This window comes from Rhincodon typus, chromosome 11, assembly GCF_021869965.1.
Source record: "Rhincodon typus isolate 14 chromosome 11, sRhiTyp1.1, whole genome shotgun sequence".
In the NCBI taxonomy this organism is placed as follows: Eukaryota; Metazoa; Chordata; class Chondrichthyes; order Orectolobiformes; family Rhincodontidae; genus Rhincodon; species Rhincodon typus.
In genome coordinates this window covers 74,850,497-74,870,246 of record NC_063342.1, presented here as the reverse complement: position 1 = coordinate 74,870,246, position 19,750 = coordinate 74,850,497, and the positions used below count along the sequence as shown (strand labels likewise).

At 41.5% G+C, this 19,750-nt stretch overlaps 1 protein-coding gene across 5 annotated transcripts in view; it reads left to right on the top strand.

Moving 5' to 3' along the window:
* The window catches only part of vwa8 (von Willebrand factor A domain containing 8), a 325,734-nt gene that overhangs the window by 10,201 nt on the left and 295,783 nt on the right, over window positions 1-19,750 (top strand). For 4 of the 5 annotated variants that reach the window (XR_007263236.1, XM_048603037.1, XM_048603036.1 and 1 more), the window contains exon 3: window positions 12,371-12,501. The exons of the other annotated variant lie outside the window; for it this stretch is intronic. Coding sequence is in view for 3 of the 4 variants with exons in the window: in XM_048603037.1 (XP_048458994.1) it covers window positions 12,371-12,501 (131 nt within the window). In the remaining variant the exon portion in view is untranslated. The remainder of the gene's footprint in view (window positions 1-12,370; window positions 12,502-19,750) is intronic. 5 annotated transcript variants of the gene reach the window in all.

Here is a 19,750-nt window from a genome sequence, read left to right as displayed (position 1 = left end):
TTATGGCAAATCACATAGCTCTGGTTGTGGATAGGACTTTAAATTAAAGGTGTGGGTTCAATTGCATGGAAAATTATGGTGAAGGTTAAAGAGGTGGGAGGGCTCAGTATTGGTTATTAAAGTTTCCAGAACAAGTAAGTGCAGAAAGTATGAAAATCTAACATCAAGCCAGCCTGAAAAAGGGGACGACTATGAGAAGGGGGGCAATCAATGCAGGACTGAGGGTGTTGTACTTAAATCATATTGTATATGAAACAAGGTAAATGAGCTTGTCGTGCAGATTGAAATTGACAGGTACAATGTTGTAAGTATCATGGAGACATGGCTGCAATGAGATCCAGGGCTGGGAACTAAATATCCAAGGGTACACATACTATTGAAAGGACAGGCAGATGGGTAGAGGGGCGGGGTACCTTTCTTAGTAAGAAATGAAATTACTTCAATTGTAAGAAATGGTGTAGAATCTGTGTGGGTAGGGTTGAGGAACCACAAAGGAAGAAAATACCTGATGAGAGTTATGTACTAGTAATAATCAGGATCTGGGGAAGAAAATAAATCAGAAGATTAAAAAAGGCATGTAAGAAAGGCACTTACAGTAATCGTGAGGAACTTCAATGTGCTGGTGAACTAGCGGATCCCAAGAAAGGGAATTTGTGGAATGTCTATGAGGTAGTTTTTTTGGACTAGTTTGTGGTAGAGGGAACAGGCAGTTCCAGATTTGGTGATGTGTAATGAGGAGACTTGATTAGGGAGCTTCAGGTAAAGAAACCCTAGGGGGCAGTGATCATAATATGATAGAATTCATCCTGCAGTTAGAGAGCAGAAGTTTGAATCAGATGTAATGGTATTACCAATTGAGTAAAGGTAACTACAAAGACATAAGGGAGAAGCTGATCAGATTTGATTAGAAGGGGACTGAGCAGGGAAGATGGTGGAGCAGCAGTGGCAGGAGTTTCTACAGTATTCAGGATGCACAGCAGAAATTCATCCCAAGGAAGATAAAACATACTAAGGGAAGGTCGTGGCATCTGTGTCTGACAAGGGAAGTCAGGAACAGTATAAAAGCAAAAGCAAAAGAAAAAGCATTCAATGTGGTGAAGATTAGCAGGAAGCCAGAGGATTGGAAAGCCTTTAAAAACAAGTGGAGGATAATTTAAAAAGTAATAAGGGTGGAGAAAATGAAATATGAGAAATGGCAGAGGAACTGAATAAGTACTTTGCATTAGTCTCGTGGTGGAAGATGCTAGTATCAACACAAGGACTTCGAGAGTGAGGGGGCAGAAGTGATTGTAGTGGCTATCACTAAGGAGAATAGGCTGGGAAAGCTGCAAGTCCTGAAGGTGGATAAATCACCTAGACTGGATAGTCTACACACCTGGGTTCTGAAGGAGATAGCTGAGGAATTTGTGGAGGCGTTGCTGGTGATCTTTCAGGAATCACTGAAGTCAGGCAGGATCCCATACGTCTGGAAAATGGCTAATGTAACACACCTGTTTAAGAAGGGAAAGAGGCAGAAGACAGGAAATTCTAGGCTGATTAACCTGACTTCAGTCATTTGTTAAGAATTTAACGTCCATTATTAAGGATGAGATTGTGGAGTACTTGGAATTTCATGATCTAACAGGGCTGAGTCAGCACGGTTTTGTCAAAGGGAGATCATGCCTGACAAATCTGTTAGAGTTCTTTGAGGAGATAATAATCTAGGTAGACAAAGGAGAGCCACTGGACATGATCTGTTTGGATTTCCAGAAGGCCTTTGATAGGTGCCACACAAGAGGCTTGCTAAGTAAGATTAAGGGTCCATGGTGTTAGGGGCAAGCCACTGGCATGCATTGGCTAACTGGCAGAAAGCAGAGAGTGGGGATAAAGGGATCTTTTTCACGATGGCAGCCGGTGACGAGTGGAATTCTGTAGGGTTCAGTGTTGGGGCCACAGCTGTTCACGTTACACGTTCGCAATCATGGATGAAGGAACTGAGGGCATTGTTGCCACATTTGTAGATGACATGAGGGGATAGGTGGAGGGACAGGGATTATCGAGCAAACGAGGAGGCTGCGGAAGGACTTGGATAGGCTAGGACAGTGGACAAAGAAACGGTAGATGGAATACAATTTGGGAAGGTGCACATTGGAGGGGAGAATAGAGGTATAGACTATTTTCTAAATGGGGAAAGGCTTCAGAAATCTGAAGCTCAAAGGGGCTTGGGAATCCTCATTCAGATTCTCTGAATTTAACATACAGGTTCAGTTTGCAGCCAGAAAGGCAAATGCAATGTTAACGTTCATTTCAAGAGGGCTAGAAAACGAGATGTACTGCTGAGGCTGTGTAAGGCTCTGGTCATAGAACATAGAACATAGAACATTACAGCGCAGTACAGGCCCTTCGGCCCTCGATGTTGCGCCGACCTGTGAAACCAATCTGAAGCCCATTTAACCTAAACTATTCCATTATCATCCATATGTTTATCCAATGACCATTTAAATGCCCTTAAAGTGGGCGAGTCTACTATTTTTGCAGGCAGGGCATTCCACGCCCTTACTACTCTCTGAGTAAAGAACCTACCTCTGACATCTGTCTTATATCTATCACCCCTCAATTTAAAGCTATGTCCCCTCGTGCTAGCCATCACCATCCGAGGAAAAAGGCTCCCACTGTCCACCCTATTTAATCCTCTGATCATCTTGTATGTCTCTATCAAGTCACCTCTTAACCTTCTTCTCTGTAACGAAAACAGCCTCAAAACCCGCAGCCTTTCCTCATAAGACCTTCCCTCCATACCAGGCAACATCGTGGTAAATCTCCTCTGCACCCTTTCCAATGCTTCCACATCCTTCCTATAATGCGGTGACCAGAACTGTACGCAATACTCCAAGTGCGGCCGCACCAGAGTTTTGTACAGCTGGAACATGACCTCGTGGCTCTGAAACTCAATCCCTCTACCAATAAAACCTAACATACTGTACGCCTTCTTAACAACGCTATCAACCTGGGTGGCAACTTTCAGTGATCTATGCACATGGACACCGAGATCTTTCTGCTCATCCACACTACCAAGAATCTTACCATTAGCCCAGTACTCTGTATTCCTGTTACTCCTTCCAAAGTGAATCACCTCACACTTTTCCGCATTAAACTCCATTTGCCACCTCTCAGCCCTGCTCTGCAGCTTATCTATGTCCCTCTGTAACCTACAACATCCTTCCGCACTATCCACAACTCCACCGACTTTGGTGTCATCCGCAAATTTACTAACCCATCCTTCTACGCCCTCATCCAGGTCATTTATAAAAATGACAAACAGCAGTGGCCCCAAAACAGATCCTTGAGGTACACCACTAGTAACTGAACTCCAGGATGAACATTTCCCATCAACCACCACCCTCTGTCTTCTTACAGCTAGCCAATTTCTGATCCAAACCGCTAAATCACCCTCAATCCCATGCCTCCGTATTTTCTGCAATAGCCTACCATGGGGAACCTTATCAAACGCTTTACTGAAATCCATATACACCACGTCAACCGCTTTACCCTCATCCACCTGTTTGGTCACCTTCTCGAAGAACTCCATAAGGTTTGTGAGGCACGACCTACCCTTCACAAAACCGTGTTGACTATCCCTAATCAAATTATTCCTTTCTAGATGATTATAAATCCTATCTCTTATAATCCTTTCCAACACTTTACCCACAACCGAAGTAAGGCTCACTGGTCTATAATTACCAGGGTTGTCTCTACTCCCCTCTTGAACAAGGGGACAACATTTGCTAGTCTCCAGTCTTCTGGCACTATTCCTGAAGACAATGACGACATAAAGATCAAAGCCAAAGGCTCTGCAATCTCCTCTGTAGCTTCCCAGAGAATCCTAGGATAAATCCCATCCGGCCCAGGGGACTTATCTATTTTCACACCTTCCAGAATTGCTAACACCTCCTCCTTATGAACCTCAATCCCGTCTAGTCTAATAGACTGTATCTCAGTATTTTCCTCGACTACATTGTCTTTTTCCTGCGTGAATACTGACGAAAAATATTCATTTAGCACCTCTCCTATCTCTTCGGACTCCACGCACAACTTCCCACTACTGTCCTTGACCGGCCCCAATCTTACTCTAGTCATTCTTTTATTCCTGACATACCTATAGAAAGCTTTAGGGTTTTCCTTGATGCTACCTGCTAAAGACTTCTCATGTCTCCTCCTGGCTCTTCTTAGCTCTCTCTTTAGGTCCTTCCTGGCTAACTTGTAACTCTCAAGCGCCCTCACTGAGCCTTCACGCCTCATCTCTACATAAGCCTCCTTCTTCCTCTTGACAAGAAATTCAACTTCTTTAGTAAACCACTGTTCCCTCGCTCGACCACTTCCTCCCTGCCTGACAGGTACATACTTCTCAAGGACACGCAGTAGCTGTTCCTTGAACAAGCTCCACATTTCAATTGTGCCCAGCCCCTGCAGTTTCCTTCTCCATCCTATGCATCCTAAATCTTGCCTAATCGCCTCATAGTTGCCTTTCCCCCAGCTATAACTCTTGCCCTGCGGTATATACCTATCCCTTTCCATCGCTAAAGTAAACGTTACCGAATTGTGGTCACTATCACCAAAGTGCTCTCCTACCTCCAAATCTAACACCTGGCCTGGTTCATTACCCAGTACCAAATCCAATGTGGCCTCGCCTCTTGTTGGCCTATCTACATACTGTGTCAGGAAACCCTCCTGCACACATTGGACAAAAACTGACCCATCTAAATTACTTGAACTATAGCGTTTCCAGTCAATATTTGGAAAGTTAAAGTCGCCCGTAACAACTACCCTGTTACTTTCGCTCCTATCCAGAATCATCTTTGCAATCTTTTCCTCTACATCTCTGGAACTTTTCGGAGGCCTATAGAAAACTCCCAACAGGGTGACCTCTCCTTTCCTGGTTCTAACCTCAGCCCATACTACCTCAGTAGACGAGTTGTCATCAAACGTCCTTTCTGCCACTGTAATACTGTCCTTGACTAACAATGCCACACCTCCCCCTCTTTTACCACCTTCCCTGATCTTACTGAAACATCTAAACCCCGGAACCTGCAACAACCATTCCTGTCCCTGCTCTATCCATGTCTCCGAAATGGCCACAACATCGAAGTCCCAGACTGCATTTGGAATATTGGGAGTAGTTCTGGGCCCTGTATCAAAGGAAGGATGTGCTGGTGTTGGAGGGGGTCCAGAGGGGATTTATGAGGATGATCCCAGGGCTGAAGGGCTTGTCGTATGAGGAAAGTTGAAGACTCTGGATCTGTACTCAATGGTGTTTAGAAGGCTGTCATAACAAGACCGGAGTTGGGTTAAAAAAAGACATGGAAGGTCATAATCAGACTCTAAATTTATTGAACTCAGTGTCTGTAGTTCTCAGTTTTGAGTCTGATTCAGGCTAATTTTTACCCACTCTTAATTCCACTATTGCATTACATGGGTTGCTTTCAGCACAGCCTACCCATTGTCTCCTATTCTTAGCCCTTGTTATCACTTATTCAGCTTCTCCTATGTCCTGGCTTCCTATCAGTAGTCTGAATCCCTGCGTTGTGAAAGCAGGCCATTTGGCCTATCGAGTCCACACTGACACTCCAAAGACCATCCCACCCTGCTACCCTGCCTTTCCCATGGTTAACCCACCTAGCTTGCGCATCCCTGGACACTATGGGCAATTTAGCGTGGCGTCTACCTAACCTGCACATCTTTGGACTATGGGAAGAAACTGAAGGCGTTGTCTTAGAATATGTTTAAAGCAGAGGTTGATAGATTTCTCATGACCATTGGTGTACAAGGTTATGGAGATGGAGTGAATAAAAGGAATTGAAATGCTTAATCAGTCATGATGGTACTGAGTTGCGAGCAGGCACTATAGGCTGAGTAGCCAATTCCTGTTCTTCTGTATCAAGAGCTACAGCTCAATTATCTAAAACTTCTCCAACCAAAATGCATTTAATAAGGAAGATTATGAAACATTGATTCATAGAATCATAGAAGCACTGCGATGTGGAAGCAGGTCATTTGGCCCATTGAGTCCACACCAACCCTCTGAAGAAGAATCCCACCCTTGCCCAGCAGGGGTACATCAAAGTTTGCTCCACTGAATATGATCTCATTGTATAAGGGATAACATATTAGTATGAATAAAGGATTGAGTAGCTATGGGGAAGCAGAGAGTAGGGATGAGCTGGGTCTTTTTTAGGTTGGCAAGCTCTCCGCAGTGCAGTGACATAGGGATTGGTGCTGTGTCTCAAGTATTTGAAACATATATCATTGACTTGGATATAAAGACCAAATATATTATGGCTAATTTTGCTGATGACACCAAGAAAGCTAGGAAAGTAAGTTGTCAAGTGGAGATAGAATGTGTGCAAAGGGATATAAATGAGTTAAATGAGTGGGCAAAAATTTAGTAAATGGGGCATAATGTGGGAAATGTGAATTTGCCCACTTTGATAGGAAGTATCAAAAAGCAGTATATTATTTAAATGAAGAGAGACTGCAGAACTTGGAAGTACAGAGGAATCCAGGTGTCCAAAAAAATGTTTTTGTGCAGTACAGCAAGAGATTTGGAATGCAAATTGAATGTTACTGTTTGTCACAAGTTGGCTTGCGTAGAAAAGTAGGGAAATGTTACTGAAATTTCTTATCCAAGAAATGTACTTCTGCGTAGCCTTGGTGAGACCACATTTGGATTACTGTGTCCATTTGAGGTCCCCTTATTTGAGAAAAAAGATATAAATGCTTTTGCAGCAATTCAAAGAAGGTTCATCTGACTCATTCCTGGGATTGGCTGAAGAAGGGTTGAGCATTTTGGACCTTTGCTGATTGCAGATCAGAAAAATCTCAGGTGATCTTATCAATACATGGAACATCCTGAGGGGTCTTGACTTGGTAAACATTAAAAGTACGATTCACCTTTCAGGAGAGACTCATCAGGAATTTTTACAACTATGATTGGTTTTGATCCAGTGAATAGAGAAATATCTATTCTCTGTTTGATAAGTTGATGACAAGAATGACTAATGATGAAATATTCCAACCACATTGACTCAATCTAATGTCTTTATATTTATATATTTTAATCAAGTCACCATTTTGCTCATTTTAGAATGAAATGTCCCAGCACTTTGATAATTCAGTGCAGCAGCTGCTGATGGTGTTTTTTTTTGAAGAGAGTTTAGTTTATGCATTTGATATGTTGTGTGCCACACTTCCATTTGACACTTTTTGTAAATGTCTCTGTTAGTTCCGTTGGTGCATAGCAAGGCAATGGATGCCAAAGTGTAGGCTTAGATGGGTCAGATTTGGATCAGGAAACGGAAGGTAGAACATTAGTTGGTGATGTAGTCAGCGACTCAGAAAGGCAAAAGAAATGAGGATTCAAAAGCATAGGATATTGACAGGGTTGAGCTGTTTATACTTCAATGCAAAGACTATTACAGACTAGGCAGTTGAACTAAGGGCACAGCTGGACACATGACAGCACAATGTCGTTGCTATAACAGAAACCTGGCTAAAGGAGAGTAAAAATTGGCAACTCAGTATCCCTGAATATACAGTTTTTAGGCAGGATAGATTGGATGACAAAAAAGGAGCGGGTTAGCAGTATTGCTTAAAGAATCAATTACAGTTGTGAGAAGGGATTATATGCTATAGGTTAACAAATAAGGTTTAATGGGTTGAGTTTAGGAATTAAAAGAAAAGGGGCAGTCACACTACAAGGAGTGCTACAGACCCCCAATTAGTGATTCGGAGATAGAAGAACAAATGTAGACAAATTTCTACCTGTAGGAATAGGAGGGCAATAATAGTAGGAGACTTGAACTATCCCAATATCAACTGGGTTTCAAACAATATAAGGGGCATTAAGGGTGAAAATTCATGTGCTGTGTACAGGAATTGTTTTTAAACAATATGTAACAAGTCCAACAAGAGGAGACGCAATTCTGGATTTCATTTTGGGAAATGAAGATGGGCAATTGGGTGGTGACAATGGGCGACCTATCGGGAATAGTGACCACAATTTGGTTAGGTTTAGTATTATTATGGAAAAGGACAGAGATAAATCTGGAGTAAATGTTTTTAACTGGGAGAAGGCAAATTTTGCAAAACCGTGAATTGACTTGACTGAGGTGGTCTGGACAGGGCTGCTGAAGGATAAATCAGTATTAAACCAGTGGGAGGCACTAAAAAGTGAGATCCTTAGGGCACAAAGCAGACATGTCACCTCCAAAAATAAGAATGGTACTTGCCAAATCTAGACCATAGCCGTCTGGAAAAATACAGGGGAAGATTATAAAAAAAAGAAAGCTTATGATAGTCACAAGAAGTTCAACACTGCAGATAGCTTAGACAAATATAGATAGTACAGGGATCAAGTTAAAAAAGAAGTAAGGAAATCAAAGAGAGAACATGAAAAAATGTTAGCAAACAAGATAAAGGAAAACCCAAAGATAGTTTACTGGTATATGAAGAGCTGAAGGATATGAAAAAGTGGGCCCTATTAGAGATGAAGAAGGGAGCTGGTGTCAAGGTGTAGAGAATATGTGAAGAATTTAAAATAAATTCTTTTGTCTCTGTTTTCACAAAGGAAAGGGATCATGTGGTAGTAATAAACCAAGAGAAACAGTTTGAAATAATGGGAGAGGAAATGTGAGAGGAGTTGGAATCCTTGAAAGCTGATAAGTCATCAGGGCTAGATGGATTGTTCTCTAGGATATTGAAGGAGACCAGGGAGGAAATAACAGATGCTCTGAGGATTAATTTCCAATCTTCACTAGACATGGGTGAGGTACCAGAGGACTAGATGAATGCAAATGTGGCTCTGTTGTTTAAAAGGGTACGAAGGAAATGCCAAACAATTGTAGGTCAGTTAGTCTTTTTTTGATGATGGGCAAATTGTTAGTATCAATCCTGAGAAATTGGAAAAACCATCACTTTGAAAGGCATGGACTAGTCATGGCTCTGTTAAGGTAAGATCATGCCTTACATATTTGATGAATGCTTTGAGGAATAGACAAGGAGGACCGACGAGGGTAGTGCAGTGGATATTGTTTACATGGATTTAAGTAAGGCACTTGACAAGGTCCTATATGGCAGGCTGGTCAAAAAAGTAAAAGCCCATGGGATACAGCGTAATGTATCGAATTGGATCCAAAGTTGGCTTAGTAATAGGAAATAAAAGAACATGACTGATGGCTGCCTTTGCAAATGAAAAGCTGTTTCAAGTAGTGTTCTGCAAGGCTTGGTGTTGGGATCCCTGATGTTTGTTTTATAAACTAACGATTTGGACTTGAATATGAGGGACATAATTGGGAAGTTTGCAGACGACACAAAAATTGGCCTTGTAGTGGATAGTGTCGAGGATAACTGTAAGCTCCAAATTGATATAGATGGGTTGGTGCAGTCGGCAGGAAAATGGCAGATCGAGTTTAACTCTGATAAGTGAGAGATAATGCACCTCGGAAGGTCAAAATAAAAGGGATTATGCAATAAAGGGGAATATACTGAGAGGGAGAGATGAAGTGAGGGATTTTGGCATGCAAGTGCATAGCTCCCTAAGAATAGCAATACAGGTTTTAAAGAAGGCATATGGAATGCTCTACATTATTGGCAGAGGGATACAATACAAAAGTAGACATATAATGATGAAACTGTATAAGATGCTGGTGAAGCCACAATGCAGTATTGTGTGCAGTTTTGGTTGCCACATTACAGGAAGGGTGTAATTGCTTTTGAGAGAATGCAGAGAAGATTTACTAGAATGTTGCCAGGGCTGAAGAATTGTAGCCACAAGGAGAGACTGGGGCTCTTATCCTTGGAACAGAGAAGGCTGAAGGATGGCATGTTTAAGGTAGATAAAATTGTGAAGAGTCAAGATAGAGTAGACAGGAGGAACCTGTTTCCCTTGGCAGAGGGTTCAAAAACCAGGGGGGGGTCATGGATTCAAGCGAGGTGGCAGAAAGATTAGAGAGCACAAGAGGAAAAACTTTTCTTACGTAGAGGGTGGTGGGTGTCTGGAATTCGCTGCCTGAGTTGATGATGGAGGCAGAGACTCTAAACTGTTTCACGAAGTATTTGGATTTGCACCTTAATTGCTGTAAGCTGCAGGACTAAGGGCTGTGTGCAGGAAGACGTGTTTAGAAAAGGCATCTGGCAGTCATTGGGTTGGCATGTCAAGATGAGCTGAATGGCCCTCTTCTGTGCTGTATCATTTCTATGGTTATATGGATCTTTTTTAGCTTCACTTTTATTTGGCCACTTAGGTAATTTGAGAGTGCTTAAAACTGGCCCATGTACTGCAGGTCTGGATGGGTGCAAACGCATTAAGCTTGTGGCACTGGCTCTTAACATATTGCTAAAGTTGTCCTTGGGGAGACTTCCTCCATTAATGGATTCTGCTGCAGTCACTTTGGCTGAATATATCCAGGTTTCTGCCAGGTGTGTTATCACTGTGAGTTGGTCAGCAATCCCCTGAGGCCAAAACCAAAACTGTTACTGAGGGCGTCAACATTATTTCAAGCTGTCTAAGTGTATTTATTTCTCAAACAACGAGCAAGTTAAGTCAAACATGGTTTATTTTATTATGAATTTTCCCAGAACTGCACGATTCAGAAAAAAGCCATAAAATTTGTTTTTAAGAAATTTCCAACTAGAAACACATTAAAAGTTGAAACTGTGTTGGTGCGAATTATTGTTGATTTTCAGAGGCTACTGGTAAGTTTTACTGCCGTTGGAAGTGAGATAAGCATGTAATGAGGTCAGTTGTTCCTTCCTGCTGATAGGCTATGAGAAGGTGGGCAGAATATAGAACTACATTATATTTAAAAGACTGATATGCACCATTTGGTCCAAGTAGTCCATATCAGGTGTTTATATTACATGTTAAATAGGGAGGTGATGGCCCAGTGTAGTATCACTAGAGTATTTGTCCAGAGATGCAGGTAATGTTCTGAGGACCTGGGTTCAAATTCTGCCATGGCAGATGATGGAATTTGAATTCAATAAAAAAAAATCTTGAAATGAGAGTCTAATGACAATCATGAAACTGTGTTGATTGTTGGAAAACCCCATCTGGTTCACTGATGTCTTTTAAAAACTGCAGCTCCTGCCTGGTTTACATGTGGCAACAATGTGGTTAACTGTGCCCTCTGGGCAATTGACTGGTCTCCTAGCCAGCAACAGCCACATCCAGCAATGAGTTAAACAAAATCATCTCGCTCAAGCAGCGTATCTTTCTGTTCCTTTCACCCTTGGACTTAGTTATGTATCAGTACAGGGGTTCAGTTAGCTCAGTTGGATGAACAGCTGGTTTGGAGCACAGCGTGACACCACAACAGTGTGGGTTCGATTCCCACATTGGCTAAATGAAGGTCCTTGTTCTCAACCTCTCCCCTTGCTTGATGCATGGTGACGCTCAAGTTAAACCAACTTCAGTAGTGTCTCTCTAATGAGAGAGCAGTCCTATGGTCCTTTGGGATTATAATGACCTCACTTACTTACATCTGTGATATTTATCTTAAAGCAGTCCATGCAGTGGTCAGATTCATATGCCAGTCTGAAGAAATTTCTCACAAATTCATGACTAAATTTATTTCTCCACAAAAGCCCAAGTCTACTTCACCCATTGAGCCTGCCTTGTCTACTGTATAACCAATTTCTCCCTGCCTCGTGGCCTTTCATTATCCTGAGAGTGACATTGAGTGATTGTTTCTCCTGCCTGGGGAGTCAAGAACAAGGGAGTTCAGTCTCGGGATAAAGGGCTTTCATTTGCAACTGAGATGAGGAAATATTTCATCACTCGAGGGGTTTTGAGTCTTTGGAATTCTCTACAACATGGGGTCTTCACTGAATAAGCATAAAGCAGGGATGGATAGATTTTTGTTCTGTCAGGCAGTCGAGGGATATGGGGAGTCAATGTGAAAGTAGAATTGAAACCGAAGATCAGCCAAGTTTGTATTGGATGGCTGAGTGAACTCGATGGGTGTACGGTCCACTCCTTATATTTCTGGTTCTTCTAAGTGATGTGTAATGAAATAGAAGATACTATTGGTTGGGGTGAAAAATGTGTTAAATTCCTCTTCAGCCGCCTCAATTGGGCAATCTCTGGAATATCAGGACCACTGTTGTTACCCTGTCAAATCAATATATTATAACTAAAGCACAATAATGTTTTATTATTCTAATGATACATAATTCAAGAGAGTTTTAACTTGTGTCCTGTTTATCAGGACATGCAAAGGACTATTGTTTCCGGTGTGATTTTCACGGCGAACAGTACAAGTTTTGCAATTGTGCTGTCTCATTGCTGTGTTGTGAAGTTGAGGACAATAATTGTATCAATTCTCATTCTGAACAGTGTTGGAACCCTTACCTCAGGCACTCGCACAGCACTTTCAATGGATCATGCAGAAAGACCTGTTGGGACAAGATGTTTTCCTTATTGGTCCGCCTGGTCCTTTACGACGCTCCATTGCTATGCAGTATTTGGTGAGCCATTTTCTAGTTCCTATGCAAATACTGTAGATGGGTTGTAGTTCCAGTTTGTCAGCTGTTTGTGTGAAGACAAATTCTCTGGTGGGAAAGAAATCAATTTGCAGTTTACCAATTTGTGAATATGAGTAACAATGACAAATGCAGGAAATTATATCAATGCTAATACAGTCTGAGAAAGTTAAGAGTGCAAGACCAGTAACAATTACAAATGTTAGGGTGTTAGCTACATTTTGCAGATGAGACTGTTTAATTGAAGGACATATGAGATTACATGGTGGGTTTTCAGTGTTTTCTCAAGATGTCTGTCTACATATATTTAAAAGTAGTATTGAGAATGCCCCAGTAGTGTCCTGCTCTGAAATCCATCACAATTCAAATGCTTAGCACGTCTGCAGAGCAGAAAGAACCCCAATGAAATTCTAATTATCTCAAATATCTAACTAAATGTGGACCAAGCATTGCCTTGGACATGTAGAAAAAGCTTTCAGTCTTCAATTTGTTCATGTTTCTTTTCACTTTGAGTCTATTCACCTAAAATAATTAGTGACAAGACAAGTACTTTTATTTCTGAAATAATAACTCATAAGGATGTTTTCAAATTGAACATGAATGTTTCATTTTGGAAATCAGTTTCAGTGGGCTCCTGTAGGAAGCTGTGCCTGGATAACTCAGGCTGTGCATTTTTGGTGCCCTTGCTGTTGCCCTTCAGTTGGTTTGTTCCAGGCTGGTGGAGTGCTGCTGAGTCCTGGATATATACCTATTGCTTTGTAGACATCGAGTGCATGTCTGGACCCATTTCTGCTTTCCTTGACAGCCGTGTAGATTAGCAGACTGCATGCCTTAAGTAATCTGCCTTGTAGGAGCGTTTTTCCTGACCCAAAACAAAGTCTGAGGAGGCAGGCAGAATTCTGGCAAGTGGAAGATGTTTATTCAAGCAGAAACCGGTTTATGCGGGGAGAGGGCCAAAGGATCTTCCCCGAATCTGGCTTCGGAAGATAGATCAATGACATACCCTCTGCTTTTGCAAAGAAATACAACAGTTTTATACATTTTTTTGTTACAGTAATCAAATATGATGTAGTCATTGTACTTCCCCTTAATTCAAATACCCAATCCTGTGGGACACCTAATCAGTGATGGACACTTCTATGGACCGCCCCAGGTTCCCATAATCTTATATATTAGCTAGGCCTTGGGATCTTCCTATGCATCCTATTCATTCGCATTCAAAATGTTTAATGCCTGTACTCCTTCGGGTCTTTCTCAGGCTTGTCTATCTGTAAGGACAGCTCAAATTCTATTACCCATTGTGTTTTGGTGCTATCTTTTATCACATTCAGTTACTCCTTTTATTTTCCCACTGTCCCAATTACATAATGTAAAAATAAAAAGTTAGTTAGTTTTAACTAAATGCTATAAGATTAACTTGTGTTATAAAGTTAATTATAAGTGTAACATCATACAGCTACTTCTGCAGTCAGCATTTTGTAATCTATGGGTTGTGATCAATCTATCTTGTTCAGGACATACAAGAAGGGGTCTTCTAAGGCTAGTTAATCTTTACATCTAAGCTTAAATGTTTTTTAAGGCTTGTATTATAACCTGGTTATGTATTGAAGCCAACTTCTATGATAAGAGCATTTTTAGCTAGAAGCTATTTAATATTGCTGGTAGCTTCAAAGAGGCAACTGTTTACTACAAAATAACTTTAGCTGTTATACTTGAAGCTGCTTGAGGACCTAATCTAGCACCTGATGTTTTTCATTTAAAGGGACAAATCATTTTTTCATTAATAATGCTGGAATTGGCCATTTATCTATCCTAAGGCATCCTTTCATCAGAACTGTGTCAGATGGGAACATACAGTGTTCCTTTACTGACCTTCTAGCAGTTCTGTTCAAAGGACCATTGTATTTCAGTGTGTGAGCAGGCTGCTTAGTTTTGCTCAGCTTCTGTCTGCCATCCTGTAAGCAGGCATGGGCCGCTTAGTGTGTTCAGGTACAAGCCACCTTAATAGCCAGGTACAGGTCACCCCTACATGCCTCAAGTCTCCAGATTGAAATACACCTGATTCCCTGATAAGCTTCAGTTTGCTAATTGCGGCAAGGACCCTCCTCCTTAATTTTGTAGCTAGATTAGTGTCTTTTTTTGTGCTGCCTGGAGCCAGTCTTATCAATTCTGCCCAAACTTTCAAAAGTTCCAACACTATCTATTTGCTGCAACCACTCCAGAATAGTTGTTGCTTCCCATCTTGCTTCTTATCCTGCGTTGAATCAAAGGTACGGCAAGGAAATTCAGTATTTCAGCGAAAGGATATGTACAAAAGCCAAGTGATACAGAGTAATATAGGCTGATAGATCACAAAACAATAGTTAGCCAGTCAGTCAGAAGGAGGCAGAATGATCGCGAGAAAGATGTTGAGACATACAATAAGAGGAATCATTGAAGATGGATGAGACATATGGAGTTAGGAGTGAACAGATGGAGTGGAAGTCAAAGAACAACATGTAGCCAGAAGTGATGAAGAGGAAAGGTTTCTTTTATTAAACAGTCATGACAGTTTTGTGGTGGTTTGCTAGATTGAATTTATGTTATATAACACAGGTGTTTATGCAATTAATTGTATAATGTATGTGCATAATTCATAATTTTGAGTATACAAATAATAGAATCCTTTCATCCAGTCATTAATTGTATTTCAATGTGGTGTAGTTTTCCTACAACAAGCAATGTGTTTTTTTTTCACAGCTGCTGCCAACTTCAGTTCCACTGGCTGTAACAATTCACAATGCTTTCTACCATTTTCAATGAAGAAAACAATAACACTATAATTTTAAAAATAATGACTGATCATATTTACAGTTTGCTTCTATCAGATATACATCCGGAATTATTGACATTGAACATTGTACAAAGGCTTTATGAACATCCTGGTCTTGCTTTTGTTTGTACAGACTGGAGACGACCGTTGTGTTGTGGTGGCAGTTTGAATTGAGATTTGAATTGTAGCTGAAGTTAACCACTGTCCACTTTTACTCTGTTACACTGCAGTATTGGAAGAACAAATTGTGTGTAGCTTAACTCTGAAACGAGAAACACTTTTCCATCTGTAGCCCTCTCTCATTTTTGGAGTGGTATATTTCACCCTTTCCTCATGTTTGAATTGAAAACATAAGCAGTTTCCCACCAAATCAGCCTGAAGTGACTCTGTTACAGATGAAATATGGTTGCTATTGTGAGATGAGAACCTCACTGTTTGTGAGGGGAAGGATGTTGGTCAAAATTCTTTGCAGCGGAAGTAAAATATGAGAATAGCTGGATTAAATTGCAGAATTTTTCCAGCACAGGAGGAAGCCATTCATCCCATTATGTCTGTGCTAGCTGTCCGAATGATCACTGCACCCAAGTACTACTTTTCTGTCTTCTCCCTGTAACTTGTACATTCTTCTTTTGCAGATAATAATCCAATTCCTTATTAAATACCTTGATTGAATGTGCCTCCACCACACTATTAGGCAACACATTTCAGTTCTTAACCACTGACTCTGTGAAAAACTTTCTCCTCATGTCTCCATTGTTTTTTTTTCTGATTACCTTTAATTTGTGTCCTCTTGTTTTTGATACTGCCACCAATGGGAGCTATATGTCCCAGTCACTGTCTAGACCCCTCATGATTTTGAACAGTTCTATCATTGCTCCAGTTGGCTTTCTCTTCTTCAAGGAAAACAACCTCAGCTTCTCCAATCTATCTTATCCCTGGAACTATTCATATGGAGTTCTCTGCACTCTCCCATGTTCTAAAATTCAGCATCCAGAACTAGATGCATTCCTCCTTTTGAGGCTGAACCAGTATTCTATATAAATTAACACAATCTCCTTGCTTCTATACTGTGTTACTGTTAATAAAGCCTATATTGCTGTAAGCAACTGTGTTGTCAACTTGTTCCGTTATCTATACAGTCAAGTGCTTCAGTTCCTGCACCACTTTTAGATTTGTAGCCTTTGTTTTGTATGTGTTTTTTCACGTTCTTCCCACTAAAATAATTTGTTTTGCATTTCTCTGCATTGCACTTCATCTGCCGTAATTTGTTTGTAACTCAAATTACCCTGTCTTTCTCCCTTTCTAATGCCGCTTCTATAATTCTATGTCCTACTCCATATCCACTTCACTCTTTATGCCCTTGTTTTCACTTATTCCCTGTTTTTCATGCCTGCTCAACTCCTGACACCCTACTGTGTCTTACTGCTGCCTTCACACGTCAGTGATTCCCTGTCCCTCTCAGTATCTTTCTTCAGAAATATAGTAAAGTAATTCTCAATTAACACCATGTGCAACAGGTTCAACCATTCTGCAGTACTACTGCTGACAATCGTTTAATGATAAATGAAAAATGTGTCTGTGGGAAAATAAACGACCCTGTGAGATCCATTGTCAGTGAGCAGTCAGTTGTTTCCTGTTGCCTGACCTTGTACTATGTCTGGTCTACTGACAGATGTGAACAGCTTCGATTGTGGATTTGCTTATTGTGATTCTCAGGTTGGGAATATCAGAAGAAATTATTTAGTTAACCTAATGCATATTAGTTGGGCCCAACTCTACATTTCCATCTTTTCCCCATAGACGGCTAGAAACATATTCGTTGACACCTTGCCCACTAATTTGTTTAGTGTGCAAGTGTCAATGATAAAATGTTCAGTGAATTTGAGACAAAAGGTGAAAAATTTGCAGGAAGGAAGGCAAACTGCTTCAAAATGGTCTGCACCTTGAATAGTTTTAAGATCACCATGTGGGGCATAATTGTTGGCCAAAACCCCCCTCAGTGGTCTAGGTTAAGCTGCTGGTTGTGAGTAGCCTTACACATGACACTGAGTTTTAATATCTGACCGATTACATATGATGGATCACAAATTGGCCCTTTGCCAGTTATGCTGTATAAGTTTATGAGGATACTAAGAGTTCATATGACTGCTATGGATAAGAATTGCTGGAGGCCAGGTCTGCAGACATACAACAAAAGGTTTGTGAAGATCGGCCCATCGATTACAGACCAGTCAGTTTAACATCAGTGGTGGGGAAACTTGTAGAAATAACTATTTTAGATAGAATTAATAGTCACATGGAAAAATATGGATTGATTTGGAAAAGTCACCATGGATATGCGGCGAGAAAATCTAGTCTGACCAACTTGCTGTTTAACCAACTTGAGTTGCAGATGGACTGGAATCAGTTTGCCTGGAAGCCCACCATCCGCCTGAGCTGTCTCAAGTGCACACGAGGTGTCAGGGCCGAGTGCCTTGTCTGTAAGGCTTGGGATGGTTTGGGTCGCGAATTGCAGGTGGATCAGAGCTCTCACGACCAACTGTGCTGGCATTGTCCGGCCTGCTCCTCAACCATCCAGCAGGTCCCTCACTTGTCAGCCCTGCGTCCTGAGCTCTATCCTCCCTTGGCCAGCGCAAACCACACTCGAGGAGGAACCTGGTCCTGGGCAGTGGATCCCTGATGAGAGCCGTCACTCCCATGTCGCAGGCAATGATCAGGCCCAAGTCAAAGGCAGGCAATTCCTGGAAGAAAACCCGAGGCTGAGGCCACACTATGAGCAGGAACTGCAAGTCATGACAGAGGCCGCTTTTATTTTAATCCCGTGATGTTCCTGTCCTAGAAATACTTGATGGAGTTGGTGTAAGGGAATCTTTATTTTCATTTGCAATGGTTAGAGGAACCTTTCCCTCTGATTTTTAGAACGTTGTTGTCCCTGTCCTGGGAGTGTTCAATGGGTACGGAGCTGAGGGAATTTGATTAATAGTTTCCAATGCATTTGACTGAGCCAAGGAATGTTTATTCCACATTTCGACCCCTTATTGTCCCTATCCGAAGAGAAGAGTAATTGGTGCGGTCAGAGTCGAGGAGAGCTATTTCTTGTTTGTTTATTTGTGTTCCTTTTTTTTCCAGAGTCACTGGAACTATACAAAAACCGGAAGAACTACGGATGCAGGAAATCAAACAAAAACAGAATTTGCTGAAGAAGCTCAGCAGGTCTGTCAGCATCTGTGTGCAGAAATCAGTGTTAATGTTTTGGGCCCAGTGACCATAGTTTGGAGGAAGGGTGACCAGACCCAAAACGTTAACTCTGATTTCCCTCCACTAATGCTGCCAGAACTACTGGACTCCTCCAGCAATTTCTGTTTTTGTCACTGGAACTTTATTTCAGTTCCAGATGTGGGGAAACTTTTACTTTTCTGTTTTGAGAAATTAGAGTGAGCTTTACTCTGTACTTAACCCCGTACTATAACTGTCCCAGGAGTGTGTGTTGGGGGGGTGGGGGGTGCAGGGGGACTTGATTTTCCTGTTTCTACCTTTCATTTCAAAGGTGTAGAGGGTTGTTGTTCAGACTGGAGGCCTGTGATCATCCTGGGACTGGAGGATTTGAGTTATAAGGGGAGGCTGGACAGGCTGGTACTTTTTCCTTGGAGGCTGAGGGTTTACCTTGCAGAAGTTTATAAAATCATGAAGGGGCGTAGTAAAAGTTGAATGGACAAAGTCTTTTCCCCAGGGTGGGGGAAGTACCAAACTAGAGAGCATAGCTTTAAGGTGAGAGGGGAAAGATTCAAAAGGGACCAGAGGGGCAACTTTTTCCACACAGAGTGGTGCATATATGGAATGAGCTGCCAGAGGAAGTGATAGAGTTCAAGTGAGTATAATTTCCAAATTTAAAAGACATTTGGACAGGTACATGAACAGGAAATGTACAGAGAGATATGGGACAAATACATGGCAAGTGAGACTAGCTCAGTTTAGGAAACCTATTTGGCTTGGATGAGTTGTGCTGAAGAGTCTGTTTCCATGCTTTATGACTCTAAACAAAATAAGTCATACTTAGGTCCTTGCAAATGTATATATTTATTAGGAAAATAAACAGGCTGAGTTAGTGTTCCCTTGAAAGATGTATGAGGATACTGCAGCAGCTTTTTGTTAAATAATGAAGGATTTTGATGTATACACACAGAAACTCTGTCCATTTGTGGGGAAAAGCAAAGCTAGAAGTCTTCACTTCACGGTGGTCATCCATAAATCCAACTGGGATGAAGAAAGAGATAGTAGGAACTACAGATGCTGGAGAATCTGAGATAATAAGGTGTAGAGCTAGGTGAACACAGCAGGCCAAGCAGCATCAGAGGAGCAGGAAGGCTGATGTTTCGGCCTAGACCCTTCTTCAGAAATGGGGGAGGGGAAGGGGGTTCTGAA